Source organism: Citrus sinensis, chromosome 3 (genome assembly GCF_022201045.2).
Source record: "Citrus sinensis cultivar Valencia sweet orange chromosome 3, DVS_A1.0, whole genome shotgun sequence".
NCBI lineage: Eukaryota > Viridiplantae > Streptophyta > Magnoliopsida > Sapindales > Rutaceae > Citrus > Citrus sinensis.
In genome coordinates, this window is record NC_068558.1 from 4,939,219 (window position 1) to 4,966,835 (window position 27,617).

The 27,617-nt window shown below is 34.3% G+C and overlaps 5 protein-coding genes and 1 long non-coding RNA gene across 10 annotated transcripts; 2 read left to right on the forward strand and 4 right to left on the reverse strand.

Annotated features, from left to right (window-relative positions):
- Positions 1–134: 134 nt before the first annotated feature.
- Positions 135–1,472, reverse strand: LOC102615417 (pelargonidin 3-O-(6-caffeoylglucoside) 5-O-(6-O-malonylglucoside) 4'''-malonyltransferase). Its single transcript, XM_006477507.3, has 2 exons — positions 1,008–1,472; positions 135–914 (listed from the first exon to the last, which is right to left on the reverse strand). The coding sequence occupies exons 1-2, from the start codon at positions 1,470–1,472 to the stop codon at positions 264–266; spliced, it is 1,116 nt and encodes a 371-aa protein (XP_006477570.2). The 3' UTR covers positions 135–263.
- A 3,578-nt stretch (positions 1,473–5,050) lies between these two features.
- On the forward strand, positions 5,051–7,536 carry LOC102608038 (monooxygenase 2). Of its 2 annotated transcripts, none has more exons than XM_006477044.4 (6): positions 5,051–5,427; positions 5,616–5,762; positions 6,061–6,126; positions 6,212–6,374; positions 6,496–6,724; positions 6,907–7,536. In XM_006477044.4, exons 1-6 carry the CDS (start codon positions 5,192–5,194, stop codon positions 7,455–7,457), a joined length of 1,392 nt encoding a protein of 463 aa, XP_006477107.2. In that variant the 5' UTR covers positions 5,051–5,191; the 3' UTR covers positions 7,458–7,536. The 2 variants fall into 2 exon arrangements, with proteins under 2 accessions (XP_006477107.2, XP_006477109.2); XM_006477046.4 differs by having other exon boundaries at positions 5,345–5,491; positions 6,053–6,126.
- Positions 7,537–7,730: 194 nt separating this feature from the next.
- LOC102608715 (uncharacterized) lies at positions 7,731–8,679 on the reverse strand. Its single transcript, XR_370506.4, has 2 exons — positions 8,182–8,679; positions 7,731–8,050 (listed from the first exon to the last, which is right to left on the reverse strand). It is a non-coding gene; the product is annotated as an uncharacterized LOC102608715 (long non-coding RNA).
- Positions 8,680–14,865: 6,186 nt separating this feature from the next.
- LOC102609189 (GTP-binding protein YPTM2) lies at positions 14,866–17,520 on the forward strand. Its single transcript, XM_006477048.4, has 8 exons — positions 14,866–15,073; positions 15,546–15,618; positions 15,849–15,896; positions 15,993–16,040; positions 16,453–16,524; positions 16,613–16,768; positions 16,862–16,965; positions 17,134–17,520. The coding sequence occupies exons 1-8, from the start codon at positions 15,060–15,062 to the stop codon at positions 17,228–17,230; spliced, it is 612 nt and encodes a 203-aa protein (XP_006477111.1). The 5' UTR covers positions 14,866–15,059; the 3' UTR covers positions 17,231–17,520.
- Positions 17,521–17,765: 245 nt separating this feature from the next.
- On the reverse strand, positions 17,766–20,981 carry LOC102608906 (pentatricopeptide repeat-containing protein At4g16835, mitochondrial). 3 transcript variants are annotated; one of them, XM_052437334.1, is made up of 3 exons: positions 20,835–20,981; positions 19,667–20,726; positions 17,766–19,588 (listed from the first exon to the last, which is right to left on the reverse strand). In XM_052437334.1, the coding sequence occupies exons 2-3, from the start codon at positions 20,394–20,396 to the stop codon at positions 18,387–18,389; spliced, it is 1,932 nt and encodes a 643-aa protein (XP_052293294.1). In that variant the 5' UTR covers positions 20,397–20,726; positions 20,835–20,981; the 3' UTR covers positions 17,766–18,386. The 3 variants fall into 3 exon arrangements, with proteins under 3 accessions (XP_052293294.1, XP_052293293.1, XP_052293292.1); XM_052437333.1 differs by having other exon boundaries at positions 17,766–18,315; positions 18,391–20,726; XM_052437332.1 differs by having other exon boundaries at positions 17,766–20,726.
- On the reverse strand, positions 20,860–25,445 carry LOC102609479 (RGG repeats nuclear RNA binding protein A). 2 transcript variants are annotated; one of them, XM_006477049.4, is made up of 7 exons: positions 24,994–25,440; positions 23,936–24,245; positions 23,762–23,827; positions 23,516–23,645; positions 22,171–22,332; positions 22,033–22,089; positions 20,930–21,454 (listed from the first exon to the last, which is right to left on the reverse strand). In XM_006477049.4, the coding sequence occupies exons 1-7, from the start codon at positions 25,181–25,183 to the stop codon at positions 21,275–21,277; spliced, it is 1,095 nt and encodes a 364-aa protein (XP_006477112.2). In that variant the 5' UTR covers positions 25,184–25,440; the 3' UTR covers positions 20,930–21,274. The 2 variants fall into 2 exon arrangements, with proteins under 2 accessions (XP_006477113.2, XP_006477112.2); XM_006477050.4 differs by lacking the exon at positions 23,762–23,827 and having other exon boundaries at positions 20,860–21,454; positions 24,994–25,445.
- Positions 25,446–27,617: the final 2,172 nt, after the last annotated feature.

The window sequence follows — 27,617 nt, forward strand, 5'->3', positions numbered from 1 at the left end:
GGCCCATTGCGGCCCTAAATAAATAAAATACTATGTTTGAAAAAGTACCCATTTTACTAGATAGTCAGACACTGATCACAATTAGAGCATCAATGCCTTTACCTTCTGAATCTTTTATAACCCAAATTAATTAGAGAAAGATACATCGCATTAAATGCCACAATTATGCCTTTTTCATCATTCAAATACAGAAGCAACAACAGAAGAACAAAGTGTTACAACACCAATTTACATGAAATCGTGAGAGCTATGCTCAAACCCTCTTAAATTAATTTCTCACAAGGAATTGAGACAATAACATTAAGTTCACAAGTACCCTCAACAGAAGAAGATGGAGTTGCCATTACAAGTCCATCACAAACTGACCCAATCCAGTTTGTAACTCTAGCAGGTTTGTTCCCTTGGCCAAAAGCAATCTCATTGGCCCCCAAATCATCCCATCTTGCAGTACTAATTTGATTCTTAAGCTTCAACTGTGACCCAACAAGCTCATTTCCATGTTTTGTACAACTTTCAATCTTAAGCAAATCATATGATCCTCTAAAAAACACTGGAAATTTTGATGCCATTTTGACGCCAACCTTGTGCTCTGCATCCTCAACACAGACCAAAATAAGCTTTCTGCCGGATTCATTCTCAAGATTAATATTTTGATGATCAGAAATCTTGAACATCATGGTTTTGCCCCAGGTTTTGTTTTGGTTGGAGCTGCTGGGGTAAAGAGCTGCCGAGTAACTAGGCTTTTTGAGATTAGGGAGATAGAATATGGGAGTATTTGGTCCATCATTTTTGGCGAGCTCAGCACTGTGAATATCTGCCCATTTCTTGAGAAAATCTTCCTTAAGTAATAAATCAGCAAAAAGAATGCTGCAGCTAATCCCGACGGAGTGTCCCCCACACTCAAAATTGGTCACCTGAAAACAAAAAGCAACAAACATTTTAACTACTGAGATGCAAAATTAATTAGAGGTAGCATAAAATATTAATTAGTACATCAATTTAATCACCTGAACATAAAACAGTGGAGAGTACTGAGGATTCTGTTCATCAATATCCTTCCAAAACACAAGCTCAGCTTCAGCATCTTCACTTCTTTCTTTTGAACCAAGAAACTCTGACAAAGTCATAGCCATCTTGGCCTCAATGAGCCTAGCTCCACTGTCATTGGACACGACCTCTAATTCTCCATTGCCGTCTTCACGTCTTCTTAGCCTGCCACCGAGCATTGGTTGCTCAGCCAAAACTTTAGAAAGAGACTCCTTGATCCATCCTGCTACTATCCAACCAGAATCCTCATCCACCACCTTGTTGTAGTACAAAATTAAGTTAAGGCACGTCCGGAAAATCCCCGAATCTGCCGGCTCCGTGACCGACACTCGAAGTGTCTGCCTGGGATCGGTGGCCTGAAATGGAGTCACAGTTAGCACTGCTTCAATCTGTAACTTGGTGGAGACCAAATTTTGGCTCGCCATACTGAGCAATATGTGGAATAATTCATCGCTTACTAAGGGTATTTATAGAAGGCTACGTGACGTTACAATTCTTGGAGAATACCATTATCATACTTTTAAATCACAAAACTACCCCCCAATAATTGTGGTATAATATGAAAAAAGAAATGGCCTGATAATGGTCTAGACATTTCTATTAATTTAAAATTAGGTTTGATTTTTCTTATTTAGTATTTTAGATAGTGACTGTAATTTGTACGAGATTGGTGTGCTTTGGTGTACCTAAGGTACTTGGATAAGTTGTTTAAGGAAAGAAGAGTGTGCCTTGTGCCCTTGCATGAAATTTTGGTAGTCAGACAAGAACTAATCTTTCTGTTTCTTTTTTTTTTTTCCCTCACCTTTCCTTTTAATGGGAAAATGCAGTCACTTGGGCTTTAACCCAGTGGTGAACCGTTGCCTTGAAAGTTAAGCATGATTTTGAGGTCAATGATTCGAATTTCTATAAATTCAAAAAATTTCTCTCAATTAAGCTTAATTATGTAGAGCTATTTGTACAGTCTTTTTCCATTGCGGAATGCGAATGGAATAGAGGCACCCCTCCTCAGTGAGGGTTATTTGCAATGTAAACCCAATGTTTAAAATATGCGAGTGGAGTAGAGACACCCCTCTTCAGTGTAGTCTATTCTTTTTTCCTTTTTTTTTAAACAACCTTCTATATTTAGTTTTTTTTTATTTGATTACAATCTTTGATGAGAATTTAAATCCATATATTTATAACACAGCATAAAAATCTACTAAAACTAGTTCAGAAATTTATTCCAACCATCTTAACTCACAATTGTTAGAAGAAAAATATTTTGAGCGCCCATGAAAATTAAACATATAATCTCTACTTTGTTGATGGACTTAGTGGATCTTTAATATAAATGCGCACAGGAGCAAACATGCAATAAATTCAGCGACTTTGTTAGCTGTCGGGCTTCTGGCCGTCCAATCCAAGTTGAAGATATTTCGCAGTCGCACACTGGCCGAGGCTAGAAAGCTGGTCTCTAAATTAATTATGGGTGGCTGGTTTTTGCAAGTGTGTTCACCGTTACGGTGTTATCAATGCAGCAAACAACCGCCTTGGTCTTGATCCCGCGAATTTGTGCGTTTGAAATTGAGCTGTTATAATTTTTAAGTTATAATTATTATGAAAAAAATTATAATTATAAAATAAAAATTAATAAGATGTAATAAATATAAAATTAAAATAATAATTTTAATAAAATTATTAAAAATATAATAAATTTTTTATTAAACAAGTGAAAAATCATATTAATATATTTTCTAAACTACAGCAGTTAGTGTTTATCAAATATTTTAATACTGTAACTTTTAAGCTACAACTACATAACTTCAATTCCAAACACACCCTCTGTTATATACGATATCTTTCATCTAAACAAATGTGGCAAATTTGTTCAATTTAGACATATATAATTACATTTTTTGGGGGAAAAAAAGGCTTAAGCTTTATTAAGTGGTGGTAACCAGTAAAATTGCAAGAGACATTCCAACGTGATTAGAACTATTATATTTTTCTTGTTGTGAGTTTTAAAATGATATATTATATATCCAAATATAATATCAGTTGTTTAATTATATAACTTTTTTTCCAAAAAATATATTGTATTCTCGTTTAAATAAGCGTAGTCAAGGAGTAAAAGGGTTTGTTAAACCACCAACGGTTTCCAATTATTATGGGAGCTACCAAATGATTTTACCCACTTGAATCATAACAAATTGAAGTTTCAATATATCATTTGTTTATACCAAAAATCTCGTAGCAGTAACGACATCTTGCTCAAAATGCCAAAAGTATTGCACAAGGGTTCGCTACATGACCTAGCATGTGCAATTCATCAAGACATTAATGAAGTTGCGAGTCTCGCATCGCGGCCCGATTTGAATTGTACAAAGGCAGCAGGGGGTGCCACCAGGGACCCGGGATTTTGCAGACGATAAGGGTGGGTGCCGTATCAATGCAATGGCCGACACATACCAAATATTATTAAATTTACCTAGAAAAAATATTTATTGAAAATAAATGATATCTGGCCACCCCAAAATACCACCATGACAAAAACAATATTATTGTAGTGCAAGTAATGATGTCGCCCAGTGTGCTATGGTAGTTAAGGATGACAATGGGGAGTGAGGGGAGGGGACCGGCATCTTCGTACTCATTCATGATATTTTACATATATCCCCATATTCTTCTTGTCCCCGTTATAATTACTTGAAAGTATCATCATCCCCTTCTTAAATAATAAAAGGAGATTTTTTAGAGTCCTCAATTCCCAAATAAACTAATACGTTTTTAGTTTTTAATTTTAATTTAATTATATTTAAATAAAAATAGAGTTAAGACGGTTGCTAGCTGCTATCAAAAATTAGAAATTAAGTTTTACGATTTTTCTTTGACTTTTATCTTATTAGATAAAAGTTTAAAATATTTAACAAATATTATAATTAAAAACAAATTTGCGCCAACATAATCTTGTCCAGCCTTTTAAATGTCTTGAATAGAAATTTAAGATTACAACTAGTCAACTAGGCCCAAAACCTTATTAATATAAATATTTTGATATTTGTTATTTATATCAACATTGAATATTTTACAATTCAGATTTTATTATTTATTCACTAATAATTTTTAAAATTTAAATTTAAAATGGATAAATAGGGAGGGATGTGGATTCCGCCTCATTCATGTCATTTTTCCTAATAAAAAGTTGGGTAAAAAATTATTCTTGTCCCATCCCTAAATAAAAAATTAGGTATAAAATAGTTTCCATACCGTCTATGAATAGGGAAAATCCCCGAAGATCCCCATTTCCATGAAGAGCTTTGTCATCCCTATTGGTAGTACTGTAGTATAAACAATTTATTATTATTTTTATTGATATTTAAATATCAGCATTTTTTATTTATATATGCAATGCAGGTACTAGTAATACACTCACGGACAAAAGTTATGTTTGTCTGATGATAAAAAAAAAAAGAGAAAGTTGTGGGTGCTCCAAAGGTATTGCTATTTGTTTGTTCATGTGCTGTGTGTATAAATATTTTTTATAAGAATAAACATTAATTTACCTCAACTGAAATGGTAGTGTTCAATTTATCCCTCAAAAGTGTGAAAATATTAATTTATCCTTATTTACTGTTAAGAAGATGAAAAAAAAATCATCAACGGGACCTTTTTATTCTTCTCTTCCGAACGAAAATAGAATAAATTGAAATTTTAAGATTTTTGAAGAATAAATTGAAGATTATTATTTTATCTGAAGGATGAATTAAAATTTGCCCCCTTCATAATTAATTGAAAGACACGTATGACAATAAATGTATAGAAAAAATAAATAAATAAAGCAATACACAGGTTTTAATCGGGAGATGAGAACGAAATTTGATGAGTGCATTTCCAACCAGACTTGTCTTACTAGAAGAATCCCACTTGTGTGCAGGCCATTTCATGCTTCAGGCCCATAGCCCAAAGAAATGGGAAACCCATTAAACTCTCTTTTCTCGGGGAAAATTGAGAAATTCTTCTTCCTTTTTTGAGGAGGAGAAAATTGAGAATTTGGTTGAACATTAACCTTTTATATTTCCACCAGCCACTTGTTCCCATAGCCGACGTGCTCATTTCGTATACCATCAATCACAAAACTTTTGATAACAATCACTGAGCAGCAGCAATGGCTCCTCTCTGCTTGAACTCTTCCTTTTTACCATCCTCTTTACATTATCTTCATAGTAGATCATTTCACTGTCCACAGAGCTCTTCTGGGTTTTGTTTTCAAACAAGAACTAGAAGCAGAAGCAAAGCCATTCGTCTATCAATCGCCAAAGCTGAAGCTGATGTCAGGAAGGAGGATATTGTCATTGTGGGCGCCGGGATTGCTGGGCTAGCTACTGCAGTGTCTCTACAGAGGTCAGATACTTAAAATTAAGCCGGAGCCCTTTAAAGCGTCTACATAAATAATTGAGCTAATTCTGTGAGGATTCCTTCTTCCTGTTCATAACACCTTTCCTTGAGAGTTGGGTCCTCTTAATGCAACCTCAGAAACCTTTTAAAGCTAGGAGTTGTTTCTAACTAATTTTAAAATTTGGATTTATTAGGCTGGGGATTGGGTCATTGGTGATTGAGCAAGCAGATTCACTTCGAACAGGAGGAACCTCTCTTACTCTTTTCAAGAATGGTTGGTCGGTATTGGACGCACTTGGAGTCGGAAGTGATCTCAGGAGCCAGTTCCTTGAAATTAAAGGGTATATCTTGTGTTCCTTGCTCAATCACTTTCTCATAAAAATGTGTTAATTCTTGGACATAAGATCTTCACCTTTTTTTTTTTTTTTTGTATGTATGTACGTCATTGAACAAATTTTATTAAACTCCGGATGTTTAAGTGTTCTCAATTTCCCCTGAAGGATAAATTATGTGTGATTTCATCATACAAGTAAAACTTTGTATGGTTGGTTTGTAGTCTGTAATGGCGTTATTTGATACATGCAAGCCTTTTTGAGTTGTAACTCCTCCCTGAACGTGTGCCTGTGATCAGCTGTGCAGGATGGCAGTAAAGTCAGAAGATGGAAGAGAGCTGCGCTCCTTCGGGTTCAAAGATGAGGATGCAAGGTAGATTTTCCTCTTTTGTTGGCAAGTCAGTCGTGTTGTAAGTTTTGAATTTTTCCCAGAAGTTAGTAATTACAAGACATTGCAGCCAAGAGGTCCGCGCTGTGGAGAGGAGAATTCTTCTGGAGACCCTTGCCAATCAGCTGCCACCAGAGTCTGTCCAGTTTTCTTCTGAGCTGGCAAAGATAGAAACTAGTGGGAACGGGGTAACTATTTTGGAACTGGTGAACGGGACTCGAATATATGCAAATGTTAGTTATTTTATGCATTTTCAATTTCATTGTTAGCCTTGACCACTTGATTGTTGTTCAATTTGTTGGCTCAATGATGATATTATCTGAGTTTTGGTGTCTAAACATAATCTGTCTGCAGATTGTTATTGGCTGTGATGGAATTCGGTCTCCAATAGCTAAGTGGATAGGATTTTCTGAGCCTAAATATGTGGGGCATTGTGCTTATAGAGGGCTTGGATATTATCCGAACGGACAGCCATTTGAACCAAAGCTTAATTACATCTATGGAAGAGGAGTCCGTGCCGGATATGTTCCTGTTTCTCCTACAAAGGTTTACTGGTTCATCTGCCACAACAACCCCACACCAGGTTACCTTGCTCTTGTTATGCTTAAGCATATTTGGATGCGCTTTTATAGTGCAAAGAATTAACAAGTTGCCTCTTGTAAAACCTAATGCTGTCCTTATCTGTGACTGATAGATTGTTAGTTCAGCTTAAATCTAGGAAACATTATAAAATGAGATAACCAACTGATAGAATGTCCTACGCAGGCCCAAAAATTACTGATCCGGTTGCATTAAAGAAGCAAGCTAAAGATCTAGTAAGGAACTGGCCGGCAGAGCTATTGAACAACATAGATCTTACACCAGATGACACAATCATCAGAACTCCCCTCGTAGATCGCTGGCTGTGGCCAGCAACAAGCCCTCCAGCTTCAAGAGGTAAAGTTGTACTGGTCGGAGATGCATGGCACCCCATGACTCCAAATCTTGGGCAAGGTGCTTGTTGTGCCCTGGAAGATGCAGTAGTTCTTGCCAAAAAGCTCGCAAATTCAACCAAGTCTGGACCTGCATTTGCGGAAGAAGCTTTCAGATCATATGAAAGTGAAAGATGGCCCCGTATCTTTCCAATGACCATACGTGCAAATCTCGTAGGATCGCTTTTGCAATGGGAAAACCCAATTGTGTGTTCTGTGCGAAACAATATTATCGTACCAAAACTACTTAGGCTAGGGCCCGTATTGGAACACACAAATTTTGAATGTGAGCCTCTAACACAAGGCATAAAAGTACAAGACCTGCACATTCATCAATCATCATAGCGGCAGAATCCTCCACGACCTTGAAATATATATAGATGTATATATTCTATTCCAATGTATAAAGACTACCCATTCATCATTTTTACTTGTATGCAGTCTTGTATACTTCATCATTATCACTGCTGCTAATACATTAATACCTACACTCTACGATATGAGTCTATAAAAGCTCGAGTCACTTTAAAAAATCAAACCATTTATAAAAGAGCTGCTAACATGAATGAATTTGTAAAGAATTGAGAAACCTCTCTTCACAAAAAGCTTGTAACCACATTTAAGCAAGTATTATCTGCAGGTGTAGAAGGATTCTTTCTTTCTACAATTTAATTCAATGAAACTATTGTCAAAGAATAGAAGTGATAGGTAATAACTACACGGATCAACCAATACATTGATAAATTCATAAATAGATTTCAACTTTTAAAAAATACACATAAATAATATTAATTTGCTATATAAAATTAAAATGGTGACCTCGATTCATTTTCTTTAATCTCGCATGGTCTTCAATGCACAGCCTCTTTTGTTGGATGAAAGTCTATCATTTGTCAATACTAATCATCAGAGCCTTGATTGTGCCAGCGATTCAATCCCTTCATCGATTCAACATTCATATATACAATATAAGTAAAGATAATGATTTTTCATTTTTTTAAAATAAAAAAATAAAAGAAAAGAAAAGAAAAAAATGATAAAATTAATAGAATTGCGATTTGAATCGTACCGGGTTTCGAGAAGAACCAGAGGACCACGGCGCAGAAAACGAGAAGGAGAGGGATTGCGTGGATAGCGTTTTCGGCGAATCTGATACGAGACCGCTCTTTCTTGGCCACGTCTGATCGTGGATCGTATGTTGGTAATTGCTGGTCTGTGTCCGTGTTCGCTCGCTCGTTATGAGATGGCGACGGTGTTGAGTCGATAATCAACCGTTCCGCCACTCGCGAACTGTTAGTTGATCTCAGCATTTTTACTTGTTTTGCCTGTCTTGAGAGCGTTTAATGCACCTTCTTTTTCGGATCAACGCCAACCAACAAACCCATACCCTCAGTTATTAATCTTTAAAAAGCCCTCGTCTGAAAATTAAGCATAAACCCAGCCATTTATTTATTAAATAAGTTGTTTCATAAATTAGAGAATTTTAGCGTCCAGCAGAGCAACAGCAATTGTCATTTTATTTTCTCTAAAATCTTTTTTTTAATATATTACTTGAAAACTATAGAACTATTGTAAACAAAAAATTAAAACAAATTAACACTATTTGCTTTTTAAGAGATTCTACTCAATTGACTGTTACTGTTATTCATTTTTTTGAGAAATTATTTTTACACCACATTTTTTTGTTTTATGTATATCTTATTACTATTAAATTTTGACATGTACTTTGCACCACATTTATTTTTAAATTTATATTAATCAACCACTTTAACGTTAAAAAATAATCATTTTATCCCTAAATGGAATTAAGAGATCATTTTATTTTACAAAATTTTAGAAAATGAAAAGACTATAACTGTAAGAATATCTCCTTATTTTAATAAAAGAAATAAATCTTAAATCCAATATGTTAATTTTTTATAATTATAATTTCATTTTAAAATTATATTTTAATTTTTTATAATTATAATTTCATTTTAAAATTATATTTTAATTTTTTATAATTATAATTTCATTTTAAAATTATATTTTAATTTTTTATAATTATAAATTCATTTAAAAATTATCATATTAATTTTTATAATCATAATTTCAGTTAATTTGTACGGTGAAGTTTCTTAATATTAATTATAGGAAAGTTTACAATAATTATTCGGAACTTTTCTCTTCATGTTAATTTTTGTAAACTTCCTTATACTTAATTTAATTACAAAAATTAAATAAAAATATAATTACAAGTTGTTATTTTTTATAATTATAATTTCATTTAAAAAATATCATCTTAGATTTTGAGATTTATTTATTTTATTGAATTTAGGGGTATCCTTATAATTATATTTTTTTATTTTTAAAAATTTTATAGTATATAATAGTTTTTTAATTCATTTAGGGATAAAATGATTATTTTTAGTGTCAAAGTGGTTAATTGATATAAGTCTAAAAACAAAATTTGTGCAAAATATATGTTAAAATTTTGTGGTGATTAGATGTGCATATGACAAAATAAAGGCGATGCAGAAATAATTTTTTTTATTTGTTGACAAATTTTCATAAATTGTGATTTTTTTTTCTTTTAAGTTCAGATGGAAATAAGAAATTTTACCTACTAAATATTAGATACAAACTCATTTTAGATATAGAGAGCATTTCCTACCAATTGATCGACACTTAAAAAAATAATTATATTTAATAATTTCACATAAATGAAGAGATGCACAATTAAAGTACTGGATTGAAAAAAATATATATACTATATCATTTGGAAAAAAAAATTACTGGATTGACTTATACTATATGACTTAACTTATACTATATCATTTGAAAAAAATTATTAACCGTAATTCGCTGTATGTCGTGATCATAATTTTTCTAACAAAAATATCGGTAAGAGGTTAGCATAAATTATTCTTAATAATATTATTATTATTTAAAAAATGTTATTTCATATTTCGGCGTCCTGGTTGGTCGGGCCATTTGGACCCGATCAGCGGCAAAAGCGAAGTTTTCTTCATCCTTTGGAAACTGTACGGTCTTGATTCTAGGACTCTTTTAAAACTTTAGCTGTCATTTCTGACCGCTTTGATAAAAGATTCTTACGGCACGCGCCTCTAATGAGATTGTTTGAAAATTATGCAAACACCGAACAAATCAAAACAAAACGTGAATCAAAGCGATCGGTTTTGTGTGGTCCCGTCTGGTGAGTTCGTGTCAAACGCGCTTTCAAGGGCTCCGTGGTACTCCTTTCCAAAAAAAAAAAAAAGGGCTCCGTGGTACTTCATGCATATTTACACGTGAGGAAACACCCAGCTTCCTGCCTCCGTCCTCCGCCACAAATTGCGAAAGCCTGAATATTTTCACTGTGGCCCAGGAGGTGACAAAAATACCCTTCAGCAACCAACTAACAAAGTCGCATGAAATTCATTATACTTGACGGACCTTGCTACGTTACAGATTCTGTATGTAACGCAGCAAATGAGGAGCATCCACGCGTTGCAGGAGAGAGGAAAAGTTGTTGGAACTTAGCTGATACAAGACTAATTTTCTATTGAGCTGTTACATACAGAGTCTGTAACGTAGTTTTGTCCTATACTTGTATTCACCGTATTTCTTGTAGCTTAAGGCAAGTTTAATAATCATTAGTAGAGGTGAAGCAACTAATCAACCATTAAAATTAAAAGTTATTCAAGTGGATTTTATCCATATAAAGGAGAAATTATAGAATATATCAGAAGTAATACAATTAATTAATACATATATAACATGTATAATTAAATTTAATGTAACCACCAATTGCATATTAATTTTAAAAAATAAATGCACATATATTATATTATTATCTACTTATTGTATAACTGACATGATTATTATGATATATTATAAAATTTCTCAAATAAAAGAATATCATATTAGCCATCAAATTGGTTTCGTTATTGATTGAACAAGTGATTTGTGGAATTGATGCCTTGCTTCTTACAAAGAAGATAATGATATTGGATAAGTATAAGAAATCGTTGAAATCCATTGGATAGTTAATATATTACTTATATATCCACTGGTTGGTTAATATATTGCTTATCTCTATTAAACCTTTGTTATCTACAATTTTTGAAAACTAAAGTGGCCAAGCATACTAACTGTTGATGCTGAAATCCGGTTAAGTCGGTTAGCGACTTAATACTAGACTTTTGCACTAACATTAAATTTATTTGTTGGGGAAGCGGCTTACGATCACTAACAGATCACTTGTAAACACTTGAAATCACAAAGAATGATAAGAGGCGACGAAAGTTTTTCCTGCGTGAACCCTCCGATGCCCAAGTCAATTTATTGGTTTACGGAAAAAAATGTTATTTCTAGTTTTTATGAATAAAATAATCTCATATAAATATAATAAAAGAATCAAAATTGTTTAGGAGAGTTTTTCATTCTCTGAACTTTTCAATACTTTTATAAGCATCCGAGATTATCATACCATCTTCAATGTGTTGGCGTTGCTGGATTTAATGCGCCACTTTAACTATGAGTTAATGCGCCCATTACAGAGTAGTTATTGAGCTGCATATATAGTAGCTGGATTTAATGCATAGTCGTTATGGCTGAATTTTTGGAAAGAGCTTGACAATTTGTGGTTGGTTGAGGTTTTTGGAACAATTGACTTGGTTATGGTCTTCTCATGGTATTCTGGTTGAGTTATCTGCTCATATCCTCAAGAATTACCAACTGGTGCTCATAGCCTCAAGGAATGCCACCTGGTCGAGGTGTTCTGCTCATGGTCATTAAGATTACAATCTGGTCAAGTTGTTCTGCTCTTGGTCATCAAGATTACCGCCTGGTTAAGGTGTTCTGCTCTTGGTCATTAAGATTACTACCTAGTCAAGTAGTCTGCTCAAGGTCACCAGAATTTTCTCCTAGTAGCCTATCAACCATTTGCTCATTTTTTATCTTGAGGCGATCATGATCACCTTATTTTATTCCCCAAACACTAACTATATTTTCTCAGCTTTTTAAATGTTTTTTTCCAGATTAATGTGTTATTTCTAATAAATAAATAAATGAGGACAAGAGCATCTTGACATACTTTTCAAATATATAAGGGCCAAATGAAAGATTAACTTAAAATATAAGAACTAAACTATCACTTATACTTTTTAAATTATATGTCTTAAAGACTTAAAAGATAATAATATATTATTTTTCAATAAGGCTGTGAATTATGGTAAACAAAACCTGAAAATAAAATAAATAATGAAAAAAAAATTACATACATTTTTGTACTAGTGAAGATTAAATGATATTTGTGAATATCACTCATCTCCAATTCTTAAACAAAATAAATATATTTATTTTTTTTAAAGAGATGTGAAATTCAATCTTCTTTTATCATAACAATTGATTTTAATATTTTTTTAACACATTAAAATTTAAATTCATTAAAACAAACACATTATAGCAATAAATGTAAAAATACTAAGGGGTAAAAAATACCCGTCCGATCCAAACCTGGATCGTACCCAGGCGATGCTAGATGGGTAATACCTGATCTGAGGATGGGCCCGGGTATATATGAGGCCAGACCGATCTTGGTCATTACTTGATAAGCTCGAGGTCTGGCTAGAATCCAGATTTTATAAAAAAATTATAAAATATAATCTTATTTTAAGTAATTATATTTGTTTGACCCATCAATTACATATTTTAAAATCTTAAACATTTAAAATTCATATTTTTATGTCCAATTTCATTAAAATAAATTTAAAAATTATAAAATTATAAAATAAATTAAAAATATACATTTATAATATTATAAAATATAAAATCTAGACTTAAGAATCCATATTAAAAAACTTGGACCGGGTGTTGAAAAAACATATCCAAGCTAGGCTTGAGCATTGCCATACTTGGGCCCAAACCCTTTTTTACATCCCTAAAAAATACTATAAAATCCATTTATAATTTGTTATAATAACCAATGGGTCAAATCATTGAATTTTTACATTGAAGATTGAGAAAAAAGTTAGTGGAACAGAGATATCTTTACGAAGAATATCTCTACAAACAAATGTCGTTCACAATATTCGATTTGAGATATAAATTATGTCTCATCGACTCTTTCAAAACATTCTCCTTTTTAACACATTTGGTTCTTACAATTGATATTGTGATAGATTTTTTTTATAATGATCCATAATTATCACAATGAAACCTTCACAATAATCTCTAGTCTAAAAGAAAATCACACCATGATACACACACGCACACAAACAACATAAATAGAAAAACATATATAACTATCTTTACACAAACTGAAAGAATTCAAATAAGGAAAAAGAAAAGAAACGAAGGAAAGAGATTTAATAGTGTAATGCTACACTTAAGAGTTTATACAAAATCTCACTCTCACTCCTTAAAAGAGGTAAGGGGTAGGGGTGGGCATGGGTTGGGTTGGATAGAATTTACAAAAACTCAACCCAACACATTATTGAATGGGTTGAGATAAACTAAACCCAACCCAATTAAATAAACATGTTCAACTAAATCCAACCCAACCCTTAAATTATCGGGTTGGATTTGGTTGGATTGATTGGGTTGAAGATTTGAAGTCAAATTAACATTAAAAAATAAATAAAGAAAAAGATATGAAAGTTGAAATAAAACTTATTGAAATCAAATATAAAAATATTATATTATGAAAATTCTATTCACTATCTAGTATTTGATAAAGAAAACTAAAAAAATATAGAATGAACAAAACAGAAAAGTACCTTCATTAGTTTTGGAATTAGAGTTTAGAGGAGTAGATACAAGAACAAAATAATTTCTTTTATAAAAGAATTAAAATATAAATTAACCGTTTCAATTTTTAGGATTTTGCAATTGAAAATTATCTTATTATTATTACTATTTATGTGGGTTGGGTTACATGAGTTCATCATAGTTGACCCAACCCAACCTAATTATTGATTGGGTTCTAAAAAATTGACTCAATTAACCCATAATAATCAACTTAACCCGTTAAAATTAAATTGGATTGGATTGTGTTGGGTTGGGTCAATTGGGTTGGATTGGGTTTGCCCACTCCTAATTAGGGGTTCAAGTCCCGTTCTCGTATGAAGCCACCATTTTGGCCAGTACTTGACCCCTTACGGGCCGACCCGATGCGAGCGATGATTAGTCTAGGTTATAGTACGAGCTTAAAGGTAGCTTCCACAGTTGAGGCCTACTCAGGACTATCTCGTGGTTCAGACAAAAAAAAAAAATTGATACAAAATTTATTTCTTAACTAATAACTAATGTGTAATGTACATTACAAATTACTACCATTGAAATGATAAGATGACAACATATAATTATGTCACATTAGAAACTAGTTCGGTTGAGATTGGAGAGCACAGTAATAATATAATATTATTGCAGTCAAAGGAGTCCTCGTCAGTTATCACAGTTTTGATTCCAAATCGTACCATCACCATTCGTGCACTACCAGAAGTTTTATATGTTTAACCTTTTAAAATACACGTATTAGACGCACTTTGTAAGGTTGGTAGCCTCTGGTCTGAAGCAAAATAGAAGCTTTAAAGAAAGCAGAAATTGGTTGGGGAATAAACGGAAAAGAAAATGCAAATGCCCAATTTCGTCATTCAACTAGATGGGCGCAACACGTGGCGTCATCTGGTTCCTGTTGCCACGTCACGCCACACGAAACACAATTCCTTTCACGATTCTTAGATAATAAAAAAATATAAATTAAATGGAAAACACCTCCGCATCCTTTTTAAACACGCTCTGTGTCAATTTCTCCAGTTTCTCTCCTCTTTTTAAAATCTCCATCATCTCTCCCTACGGCGAAGCAGTTTTCATTTGCGATCAATTTTTCTTGCCGGAAATTAAAATTTCTCATCATCTCGTCGAAGCTTCTGTGATTCATTCGATCCAACGCACGACACGACCATGAATAACGAATAGTGAGATTTTAGATTAAGTTTGTTGTAATTCGTCTGGATCTGTAGTGAATTTTCCGTATAGTTTGTTTCGTTTATTTAGTTATCATTCTATTTATTGTTTTGGATTTAGTGTTTTTTTGTTTTTTGCTTTTATTTGGCGGTTAATGAATTTGTGTGGAGGTGATACGATTGTTGATTCAGATCTTGTTGATTTGGTCTCAGATCCCGTGTCGTTTCGCTTTGTTCTCATATTTTGATGATTTATTGTGTATAAGCAATTATATCATTTTAAAATACCTGTAGAGGAATTATTTGGAGCTGTTTGCGAATTTACCTAAGATTTTACAGAAATTTGTTAAAATATAGACAACCAAGTATCTATTGGCTGCTTTTATTACTCTTATAGATTTACCGCGTACCGTTATTTGATAATTAACTAGTTGAATTTGGGGCATATTATGTGTGTGATTGATTTACTTATGTGTATTTGCAGCGATTATTTGTTTAAGCTTTTGCTCATAGGCGATTCTGGTGTTGGCAAATCGTGTCTACTTTTGAGGTTTGCTGTAAGTTCTTGTGCACTGTTGTTTTAGCTCCTATTATTTTAATTGAATTTCAAAATCTTGCACTGCTATAACTCTAGCACAATTACAAAAGTAAAATATAAAATGAAACAGGGATTGATGCTACCAGCTCGTTACAACGTATTAATTGGAAAGATTTCTCATGGCTTTGTGTTTTTCACTTAACAGATTAATTGCTTGTTAATGTCGGTTCATTCTGTTTTGTAAACCAGGATGATTCTTATCTGGAAAGCTACATTAGCACCATTGGAGTTGACTTTGTGAGTAATCTGTTTATATGGTTTTGATTTTTGGCCTTGATTTGTTAAATTCTATGTAAATACGGGAATTAATCTTTAATCTCATTGCATATGCAGAAAATCCGCACTGTGGAACAAGATGGCAAAACCATTAAGCTCCAAATTGTGAGTTGCCATTTTATATCTGTTTAATTATTAGGAGCTAAATGGTTGTTAGGCTTATGGGTTGGCCGCATTCCAGTTCTACTGAAATTTCTAAGTTCAACAATTGTGTTTCGAACTGAGTTGGGTGTAATTAAGATAGACGGCTGGAAGGGTTGTAGTTATCTTAAAATTCTTATCACAATGCTCTTTAAGTTTCAGATGATTTATTCAAAACAATTTCCTCTTTCTTGAGCATAAGTGTCTTCTTCTTTTAAAATAATTGACAATGCATTTTCTTTTAGATAATCCTATGTCTTGCATTTTTCTTTATTTCCCCTTGTTTGATATATGAAGAACTTTCGTAATAATGTATAGCATATTTTTAGATTTTGTTTCTATCTGATTGTTTTGATGCCTTTTCCTGGACAAACAGTGGGACACTGCTGGCCAAGAGCGTTTTAGGACAATAACCAGCAGCTACTATCGTGGGGCTCATGGCATCATTGTAAGCATTATAATTTCTATAACTCGTTTTCTCCTTCACTTGCTAGCTACTCATAAAAGTTGGCCTCATGCTGGTGGTTTTTCCTCAGGTTGTTTATGATGTCACAGATCAAGAGAGCTTCAACAATGTAAAGCAATGGTTGAATGAAATTGACCGATATGCAAGTGAAAATGTGAACAAGCTTTTAGTTGGTAACAAGTGTGATCTCACAGCGAACAAAGTTGTGTCCTATGAGACAGCCAAGGTAAATACTAGTAGTTTGGTTTAGTTTGCATGTTTATTCAAAATTGATTTCTTACGCATCATAATGGTAATTTTTCATGTTTTCTTTGTTAAGGCATTTGCGGATGAAATTGGGATTCCTTTCATGGAAACAAGTGCTAAAAGTGCCACCAACGTCGAACAGGCTTTCATGGCCATGGCTGCTTCAATCAAGAATAGGTACTGGTTTTATAGTCCACTGCCCTATTTAAAATAAAATAAAAATGAGAAATATTGTTGTATTATGAGAGTATTTCTCATATTGTATTCTCTGATTTCAGGGAGATGTTGTTGTAGGAAATATTTTCTCTTTCTTTGTCCTTTTTCTTATCATTCTGATATTTACAGGATGGCAAGCCAACCTGCGTCGAACAATGCTAGGCCGCCAACAGTGCAGATCCGAGGACAGCCTGTCAACCAGAAATCTGGTTGCTGCTCCACTTAGAAGGGAATTAGTGTTGGTGAATTTCTGATGTTTATCAATGTTCTTTGTGGAATGTAACACTAGTTCTCTCTTCTTATATGCTTTGATATGAAGGTTTATTGTCATGATTTGCTTTTCTTGTCAGTTGTTCGTTACTTTACTAAAGTTTCCATTCTTTTCAAATGTATTGGGTTTCAAGAAAACATTTGTACAAATTAGGAATATTGGTGAATAGCGGCATCTTTCTTGCTGTCCTCTATTCTTTATATTGTTCGTCATCGATGTAGCTAATATATCAATTGTTCTCCTCTTTCTTGTTCCATGCTACCATTGACATCTCCATCCGTCTTCAGGAATGATCCTCTCTCCAATCTCTGAAGTGACTTGAAGGCAAATGTTTACAATTTTAACACTTGCTAATTTCATGTAAGTGGATATTGTCCTCGGATTATGTTTGATAAACTCGTAATATTTAGATTATCTCGCTCGGAAAGACTACGTTAGAGCAGAAAAATTGATAGAGACTGGATTTTGAAATTCGAAACATGGTTCTGGGTTCTAATACCATATGTAATGTTCTCCCTTTGTTATATTGTCAAAATTAGTGTGAGTTGCTAGTAACACAATTTGATGCTTTCAAGTTCCAACCACCATATCGGACTTTACAATCGTCTTGCGGTCTTAAGGCCGACCTTTGCCATTCTTCTCAAAATCATGCCGCGGAAATTCAAGATCCAATGCACATTTAGTTGATCTCTTTCTTATCATTCAGGTGTCATGCATCGGAGCTGATACTTGATGGCAACTGGTGTATCTCTTCATCATTAACTGGCAACCCCCTAATCCCATAATATGCCACGAAGTATTCCACTTTGTTGCTGCACGAAATACTTTTCTCTCCTTTCTCATCACTGAATCGACATCAGCAACAGCAGGCTCAAACATCAGTAGTAACATTACTAACCGACTGTTGGCACCAATTTAACATTTGCTAACTTCTATTCGGTTTTAGAAGTATTGCAAAGGATTTAAAGATGAAGAAAGTAATGGTGCAAACTTTTTCACCATCCTAGTTCCACGTGCTGGGAATTTTTGACTGACATTACCTGCTCGGCAAAGCCAATCACGTGAGAACTTCCTCATTGAGCATTCAAAAGGAAGAGACTTGTTTGCAAGCTTACCAGTAGTCGCCGCAGGAGCAAGTCCCATCTTTAAAATGATGAAATCTCGTAGTATCTCTCACGATGATTTCTCTTTTTTCTATTGCTGATATGTACTTGGTGGCACGATGGCAATCCCCACATACTCTCAAGTTTTTGAACACTCGAATGGGAGTACCTAAAGGTACTTTGATAAGCCCAAAAGCAATTGCCAGCTTTTCACTGTGAAACAGCAGAAGTTGCTCTTTTACTTCTTCCCCTACAGCATGTAACACAAATTCAAGGTCTGGAACATACCCCGCCAACTTCATTTTTTTCTCCAACTCTTTCAGTTTTTCATGAATAGAAACCAACTCTGGGTGCACCCTATCACCTGATCTAAACTCATGAACAACAGTTCCCACCTCGATCCAGCTGTATCCAGGCATCTTTACCACATTATTTTCTTTCATTGACAGTCTAATCCTAGCGACATGGTCCCATTTTTTCATTGCCGCATAAATATTTGCAAGTTGGACATAACAACCAGCTGCATTTGCTGGATTAAGGTTAAACAAATTCATGGCAGCAAACTCAGCCAGATCCAATCTTTTGTGGACTCTACAAGCACTCAACAGGGTCCCGAAAATGGCAGGTTGTGGTTTAAAGGGCATTTTCTTAATCAAGTCCACAGCTTCAACTAGCTTCCCAGCTCGACCAAGAAGGTCAACCATACATGTGTAGTGATCTGGCTTAGCTGCAATTCCATAATCATTCACCATCGAATCAAAATATTGAATCCCAAGATCTACCAGTCCTGCGTGGTTGCAAGCTAGCAATAATGCAACAAACGTGATCGAATCCGGCTTCATTCCCTCATCCTTCATCTTATCAAACAAACGCAGAGCCTTTTCACCTTTTCCATGTTGAGCATAACCCGAAATCATTGCATTCCAAGTCACGACATCTTTACGTTGTATCTCAAGAAACAACTTACAAGCATCTTCTAAATCCCCGCATTTACAATACATACTAATCAGCGGAGTCAATGCTGTTGTATCTTTGCACAACGGAGACTTACAAACCAGCTGATGAACTTGCTTACCCAACTGCAAGGATGACAAATGACTACAACCCAATAAAACACTACTCAAACTTGAAGCATTAGGCCTAATCCGTAGTCCTATCATCATTCTAAGCAGCTTCAAACCATCCTCGGCCCGCGAATTCTCAACATAACCTGCGATCATAGCATTCCATGTGACCAAATTCTTCATGGGCATTTCATCAAATAACTTTTCCGCTAAATCAACCTTACCAAACTTCATATATCCGCTAATCATCGCAGTCCAAGCCACCACACTCTTAACTGGTGCAGCTTTAAACAACTCTACAGCTTTATCCAATTGCCCACATTCAATATAGCCAGAAATCATAGCACTCCAAGAAACACTATTCTTCTCCGGCATTGCCAAAAACAAATCGCGAGCCTTGGCCATGTTCTTCTTCTGAACAAAACCTGATATCATCGTATTCCACGAAGCCGTATCTTTAATGGGCAATCTCTGAAAGAAATCAAAAGAAGCTACTACATCATCAGAATTAAGTAATATACAAGACAACATGATGTTATAAGAAACCACATCTGGTTGAGGAATTTTATCAAACAATTCCTGTGCGTCCTTAAGTTTCCCGCGCTGCTTGGCAAACCCAGCCAAAACTGAATTCCAATTAACTGTCGTCTTAACATTCATGTTATTGAATACCCGGAGGGCAGAATCAAAGTTACCAGACCTGATGTGGCTAGTGATAATCTTGTTTGATGAAATGTTTTCATTGAAATGATGTTGAAAAGGTAATGCGGCAGGGGTGGGCTTCTGATTGCTTCCATTCGAGGAGTTTGAGACCTTGTTTTGGTTGGTAATACTAACATACGGCTCTTTGATTGTGAGGGTTGAGAGATGACGACACCAACAACTTTGACGGTATTTTCTGGATTTAATTGAGAAAATCCGTCGTTGGTTCCTTTTGTTTCCGAAAGAGTGCATCTGTGACCGCGAGTAGAAGACAGAGAAGCGGACGTTGAATTTTGGAGCGTTAAAGCTTAGAAAAGCTAGAGAAAAAAGAAGGGATCGGCATGTCTCCCCATAATCATATATTGTTCAGTTCCCTACTAACGAAAACTTTGTTACAGATTTAATCAAAAGGTGGTCCTTTTTATAATAACTGAAATTATGTTGTCATATTTCAATAACGCATCAGTTAAGAGGAGAAAGTTCAGCAATCTTCCGTCACGGTTATTAGTGTAATTCACATGAGGATAAAGCCAAGTAGAAGAGAGAGCGATACAACAAGATGATGTGGAAAAAGCCCGGTACCTGAAAGTTTAATAGGAATGAATGAGAAAGTGAAACCACTGGAGGGAGCATCGTACATGCCCAGTCTGCCTAGCAAATATTTAATATTTAATTGCAAACCATTCTCACTATCAATTGTGCTGGAAAAAGAACATAAGGGTGAATCTTGTCTCATAAGAGAAACAGCTTGTACTCGGTGCCTTCATCAAAAGGGAAAAAAAAAATGCAGGAAATAAGAAAATTCAAATTCAAATTTGAAAGGACTAATAACCTAGTACAAACCAAAACTGATGCCACTACTTAGTTCAAAACATAAATATGACCCATGTGCCCTAACTTAAAGCAGAAAAAAAGAGGGGAATTTAAAAAAAAAAAAAGGGTATGCATAAATGTCAAAGACTTAAACATGGGTAAATATCTAAAATTCACACTCAAAAGACTTTAACATCAACGATGGTTCCTTTTCACAGGAAATTATCAATTCCCTGTTAAATAGCCTTTGACCTGACTCTTAAATTCATCACAACGGATTCCAAACAAGGAAGGACCATGGTCTGCTCTTTAATATGTCACTTGCCACCCAAGGAGGGGAATTGTCCAGGGTCTTCAATTTTAGGAGCTGCTGCACTGCTGGACGTGCTACCACCATATCCACCCCTTGAACCACGGCCACGTCCACGTCCACGACCGCTTGGGTTAAAGTACCTCTCTCCTTCAGCAGGCTTCAAGAACTCGTTTATGCTAACAGACTACAACATTCAAATAACAACCACATTAAACATATGAACAGAAAGATCATCGAGTAACATGATAGAAGTCTTCAATAATAAAAATGATCAGTTTTTCAAGAAAAGATTGTTGAAACTAATAAGACTGTCATTATACTAATGCAGTCCCCTGGACACTCCAAGTCTGCTAGCATTAACACCAAGCTTCTCATAATCACTGTTAAGGAGTTTTCCAAGAAGCAATGAATAACAGGAAAACGCCTTGAGAACAGGGTGCAACTTATGAAGTCGCAAGTGTTATAATAACCAAAGCGTTATCTAAAACTTCTACCAACAGATAAGTAGACAAGCTCAAGTTGTGGGACCAAAGGAACTGAACAATAAAATTGTATACTTCATTAGACAAAGAAAGAAGCATTAATTCTACAGCTCTCAGACAGAAATAAAGCATAGAAGAAATATTCTGAGGAAAAAAGCAATCAGTGTTAGTTATCAATGATTAATGCAATCATTAATTAATTTAAAATAAATTTGGAAAGCTTTGCAAACCATAAGAACTGTTTATCTTCTAACTAGGTTTAGGTGAGAAAGACGCAGACCTTCTTGGCTTTCTCTTCCTTATCAGCAGCATCTTTGCGTTTGTCCTTTTCAGATCCCTGAGAAAAAGGGTGGAAAAAGGTTAACGCACCAGCAAAACATGGCCAAGTACCATAAAAAGGGAATTTAATGGTTCTTACCACTTTGATAAAAACATCATCATTGCTCTTCTTATTTGAAAGTGGTTGCATGGACTTGAACTCTTCGTCCACGTCAACCTTCCTTTCCTCAGCAGTCTTTAGGGCAAGCAAAGCTTTCCTCTTCTCTTCAAGTACCTTTTCATACTCCTCCAGGGTCATCTCCTTTAAGAACAGAAGATTAAAAAATTAGGATAAATGAAAAATACAGGGGAAACACAAAACACCAAAAAAAAATCCTACAAGCCACACTGGGATGAGAAACACCAAACATGGAACAAAAAATAGCTTCACCGTGCCGCATAATTTGGGTCACTTGAAAGCACATTTCACACTGCCATTTTAGTTCTACTGTCCTTCCCTTTACAGTCTCAACTGACACATACAATTATTATAATTGCTGGCAAAGTACTAAATTGGGTCACAAAATACAGTAAAACCTCTATAAATTAATAATGTTGGCACCATAAAAAATACCTATTAACTTAAAGAGATATTAATTGATAAATTAATAAATTTTTAATTTATAGAGTGGATATACAATTCACTGAACATAAATTATAATTAACTAAAAATTATTGTATTTTACCAATCTAATCAACTAAAAATGAATTAATCCACTAAATATAAATTAAAATGACAAAAAAAACTTAAAATTCTTGCAATCCCAGAAATTCTAGAAGCAATAAGAAAAATTAGAGATGAGATCCAATTATATTTAAATTTCAAGAAAAAATAAGTAACAATAAAATCATATTTTATTTGATAAAAAATATCATAACAATCATATTTGTTATTTTAGCAAATTATTAATTTATGATAAGAATGGGAACACATAGTTTTATAACGATTTTCAAAAAAACTATTATCCTATTTATTTATTGAATTTATTAATTTAGCCCATTGGCCCAAGTCAGGACAGAAAGAATTACCATATAATAGAGGTTATTAATTTGTCAGTATTAAATTATAAGGTTTTACTGACGAAAGCTTGATACTTAGAGCTCTTTCAACGTATGAAAATCCAGAAAAATGTCATAACATAATATGCAAACACTGAAACTCAAGTGACAAGAAAATTCAACAAGCATTAAACTCGATAAGCTCACTAAATGCAATGAGATTTAGAAACATGCCTCAACAGAAGTCACGTCCAGATACCAGAATATTGATGGAATTTTTAGGAATACAGTTCTGTAAACAGCTACTATTTTTAGTAAAGATAAGCACAAGGGAATGCCAAACTGTTTTAGTTATTCTAGGAAATAAAGATTTTCTAGGCAGCCAACTATTAAAAATGTAAACCAAAGCAAACAAACATTCCATTAATGCTAAAATAAAAGTGTACCTTCTCCTCAGGCTCCTTCTCTTCTTGCTCATCCACAGGATTCTCCTTGTTGGCATCTGCAGCATTTTCCTCTCCAGAAGGCTTCTCAGCATTTGTGTTCTCAGTTTCAGCAACAGGTTCTTCAGTCTCCCTAAAATTGGCAAAATGAGGGAACATGTAAACAAGAAAGCTTATTCACAATTTCAACCACTATAGGAACTCGAACTGTTTAATATCCTAGACTGCTAAAAGAGGCATAATACGCACTGAGCAATTTCATCAGTTGGAGTTCCCCAATTACCACGACCAGCCCCATCACGTTTAATCTCATTCCTGAAACCATATAAAATCAATAATTTTACCTCCCCAAAAAGAAAAAAAAAATCGTAGTACTCTATCAGCCAGTTGGAGATGAACATCTCAAATCAAATTAATACTAACCCACGCCCTGTTCCACTGCGGCGTTCAAATACCCTACGTGGACGTTCTCCCTCTTTAGATTCTCCATCGTTAAAACCACCTCGGCGACCACCACGGAAAGAACCACGGGGTGCCCCATACCCACGTCTTTCTGAGAGATTCCCTCCTTCTCCCTCTTCGGAAGGCCTATATCCTCCAGAAAGCCCATTGTTGCCACCGAACGTGTTATTATTGCCTGAATCACGATCAAAGCCACGGCCCCCTCCACGTCCAAAGCCACGTCCACCACCGCGGCCTCCCCCACGTCCACCTTCATTCCTAGCCTCCCTCACTGTTTAATGAAGGCCACCACATAATTAGATATGGTAGAGAGGAAAAAATATTGAAATAGGAAGCCAATAGTGCATAGATGCTATTGAAAAACTCCATTTCCTTCATACCGTTCTTTGCCACCAATCAACAAATAATTTAAATACATAACATGCACATTAAAACAACCAAAAAAACAAGTTTGTAGATTGCTTATGTTGAAAATGATGGACAAAGCATGTCTCTACAATTTCAGGAATTAGACTAACAGAAATTGAAAAAATGATAAAACTCCGAAAAAATCCCAAAGTTATGAACTTAATTAGTAAGCTTTCAACTTATAAAAAAATCAAATGTTTTGCTGAATAACAACCTGAAGCTGTCATTGCATTTGATTAAAAAGTCATAATTTTACTAAAGTGTAAAGACAGCAGAGCGACAGTTGTGTGACGCTCATCTTGACTAATGTAATGTCGATTCCTCTGTCTTTGAATCATAAAATGATACCAAAATAATAATAATAATAATAATAATAACAATAGTAGTAGTAGTAATAATAATGATAATGATGACGACGATGATAATAATAATAATAATAATAATAATAATAATAAAAATAAACAACTTTCACTTGCATCAATTTTCTTACACTTGCAGGCAAAACAAACAAACAGAAGGGCTGTATAATAATCGAAGTTATACAAATCCAAATAACAATCAAATCAATAGAAGAAACGAAAGGAATAGAGTTGATAATAGAATATGCTCACCAGCTTGAGCGGGAGGAGGCGGCTTGTTGGGGAACTTAGCGGCCGGAGCCGGCTTGGATGCAGGCTGAGCTTGAGCCGGAGCCGATTTCTTCGGCTTCTCGGCGAGCTTCGCCACTCCAGCAACGACGAGTTGACTTGGGTCTTCAAAATCATTGTCACCCAGTAGATCAAAGGGGTTGACGGTCGTCATTTTGTCTCGATGAATCTGGAAACCACTGATGACAAAAACTTGCAACTTACAAGAAACCCACGTGGCCCTTTTCTTATTGCTGATTCAAAGCCATCGGAATAATTGAATCGAAGTAAGATGTGGTTACAGAAGAGAAGGGTGAGTTTGGAAGCAGAGAAAGAAACGAATGAAAGAACTGAAAAGAAAACCTAGCCACTGCGGCTGAAGTGAAACTGAGAGCAACTGAGCGTGAGGCTTAACCTAATCTTAAAAACCCTACTTGCGTTGTGTGTTAGCCTACGGCTGGGCTTTTCTTAACTTTCTATGTTGTTCATTTCTTTGGGCCGCTTGATCTCAATGAGATTTTATTCTTGTTTTGTTCTTTTGTCATCCCTTTTTTTAGCCTTTTTTCTTTTTCTTTTTAAGTATACAGTGTTAACGTTTTAAACATTTTTATATAATGTAATAATTAGTATGGAATTATTAATTATTTTGTTGTTTCAATTATATGTATACTAGAGCCAATGAGTTCGTAGCCCATTCGCAACGAGTCCCAGCAATTATTATAATTCGACTCCTTTTTTAATAGTGGTTTATTTGGTTTTCCATCTTAAAATAGAATAAAAAATTTCTCTTTCAGTATTAACAGTAGTTGTTCCAGTTATGTGGTTTTGTACATTATATTAAGTGACGGTCGTTGTTTCGACTTTACCATACTAGCATTATGAAGGAGAGTTCTAATTACTTTTTGATTGTAAATATCAATAGAATTTTAATTGTAATATATAGTATTTAAAAAATAAATTATATATATACTAGATGAGATGGATATCTTCCGGCACCCTTATCTTATTTGCACTAGCAAACATATTCAGTAGAACATTAATCTCGAACATTCGCAAACATTATTTAAATAAAATTAAAAAAAAAAAGGTAATCTAAGGATAAGGTTAATTGGCAATTTGTGCTTTATTTACCAAAATAATGTTACGATACAAACTCTACCAGTTAAAGCTACCAACACCGCGTGCTTTCCTTCTACTTTCCCAAAAAAACTTCAAGAAAGTGGTAACCCCGGGTACAAACTTTTAGTTTCGCCCATAAATGCTACAGCGATATAAATCTGGACCCGATTGATTGATCTAATATGAATTTTTTTTTTACATTTTTTGATGGGTTGCACCGCCGTTGGGATCTTCTTTATTATCAGGACCCGAATTTTAATTTGTAAATTTTGATTCTCCTTTTATAAAATTTATAGTCCATTCGTATAAAATAATAATAATAATAATAACTTTTTTTTTCTTTTTTTGAGAGAGAATAATAATATAACTTTGATATTTATATTTCTCACTAACATTTCTCGGATACATAATAATATAGTGTACCGTCACCGAACCATGAAATATATACTCCATCAATATTCCCAGTAGTTATAACCACACGATCTAAATAATTCACCGCCATTATTCCATGCTTTCAGATCTAGATAATTAATTTTACGCTAATTTGAAAGATCAATCACACTTTTGTAGTTTAGCAAATGGTCTTTAATTTCAAATCAAATTATGTCGGGAAGGGATAATCAACTACAACTACCGCTTGACATGTCGTTATTATCATACTAAATTAATAACAATAAATGTTTTATAACTATAATCTATCAATTGATGGGTCAAATGTAAATAAATCATGTTTCATGGTGATAAGGATGAACATGAGATGAAGAATTACCTTCATTGGTTAGTGAGCAGCCTTTTCAAGATTTAAAGTTTGGATTCGAGTTTCATGGAGCGTTAATGTTTGTTTAATTAATGATCATGAGCATGGATATATGGTTTGGGTTGAGTTGCTTTTAGGACCAGCCCATGTTTCTCCGAGCCCTAACTAAACCATAATAAATCGAATGGTTTAGCTTAGAAAAGGCTTAGCCCAAAAAGTTCTAAGTTTTACCTTCGTTTGTGTCTTTTTTTTTTTTCCCAATTTGAAATATAAATTGATTTGAATTAGTATGAATTCTTAATATAACTAAATGTCTGAATCTGAATAGTATATATATATATATATATATATATATATATATGTGTGTGTGTGTGTGTAATTTTTTTTGTCTGAATCTCTAATAATAAATGTTAAATTATTTTTTTTGAATTTAAAATTCTAAAAACTAGAGCGCTTCTTATTCTTTTAAAAAATAGAATGAGCATTAGCTAGACACCCAAAATGGAATGAAATATTGGCACGGGGTTTCGGCAATTTCAATTGAAAATTATCTTTATACGTTGGTTGAAGCTGGTATAAGAGGTCCGTATAGAGAGTAGACAATGAAACATGAGCTTCTGAGAGTAGATTTGTAATATAGGAATATGCATAAACTGTAGCTCAAAAGAGCTTATCTCCCCACTTTCGTGCCCCTGGCACACGCATGCCTCTATAAGAGGAGCGATGGGGTTCA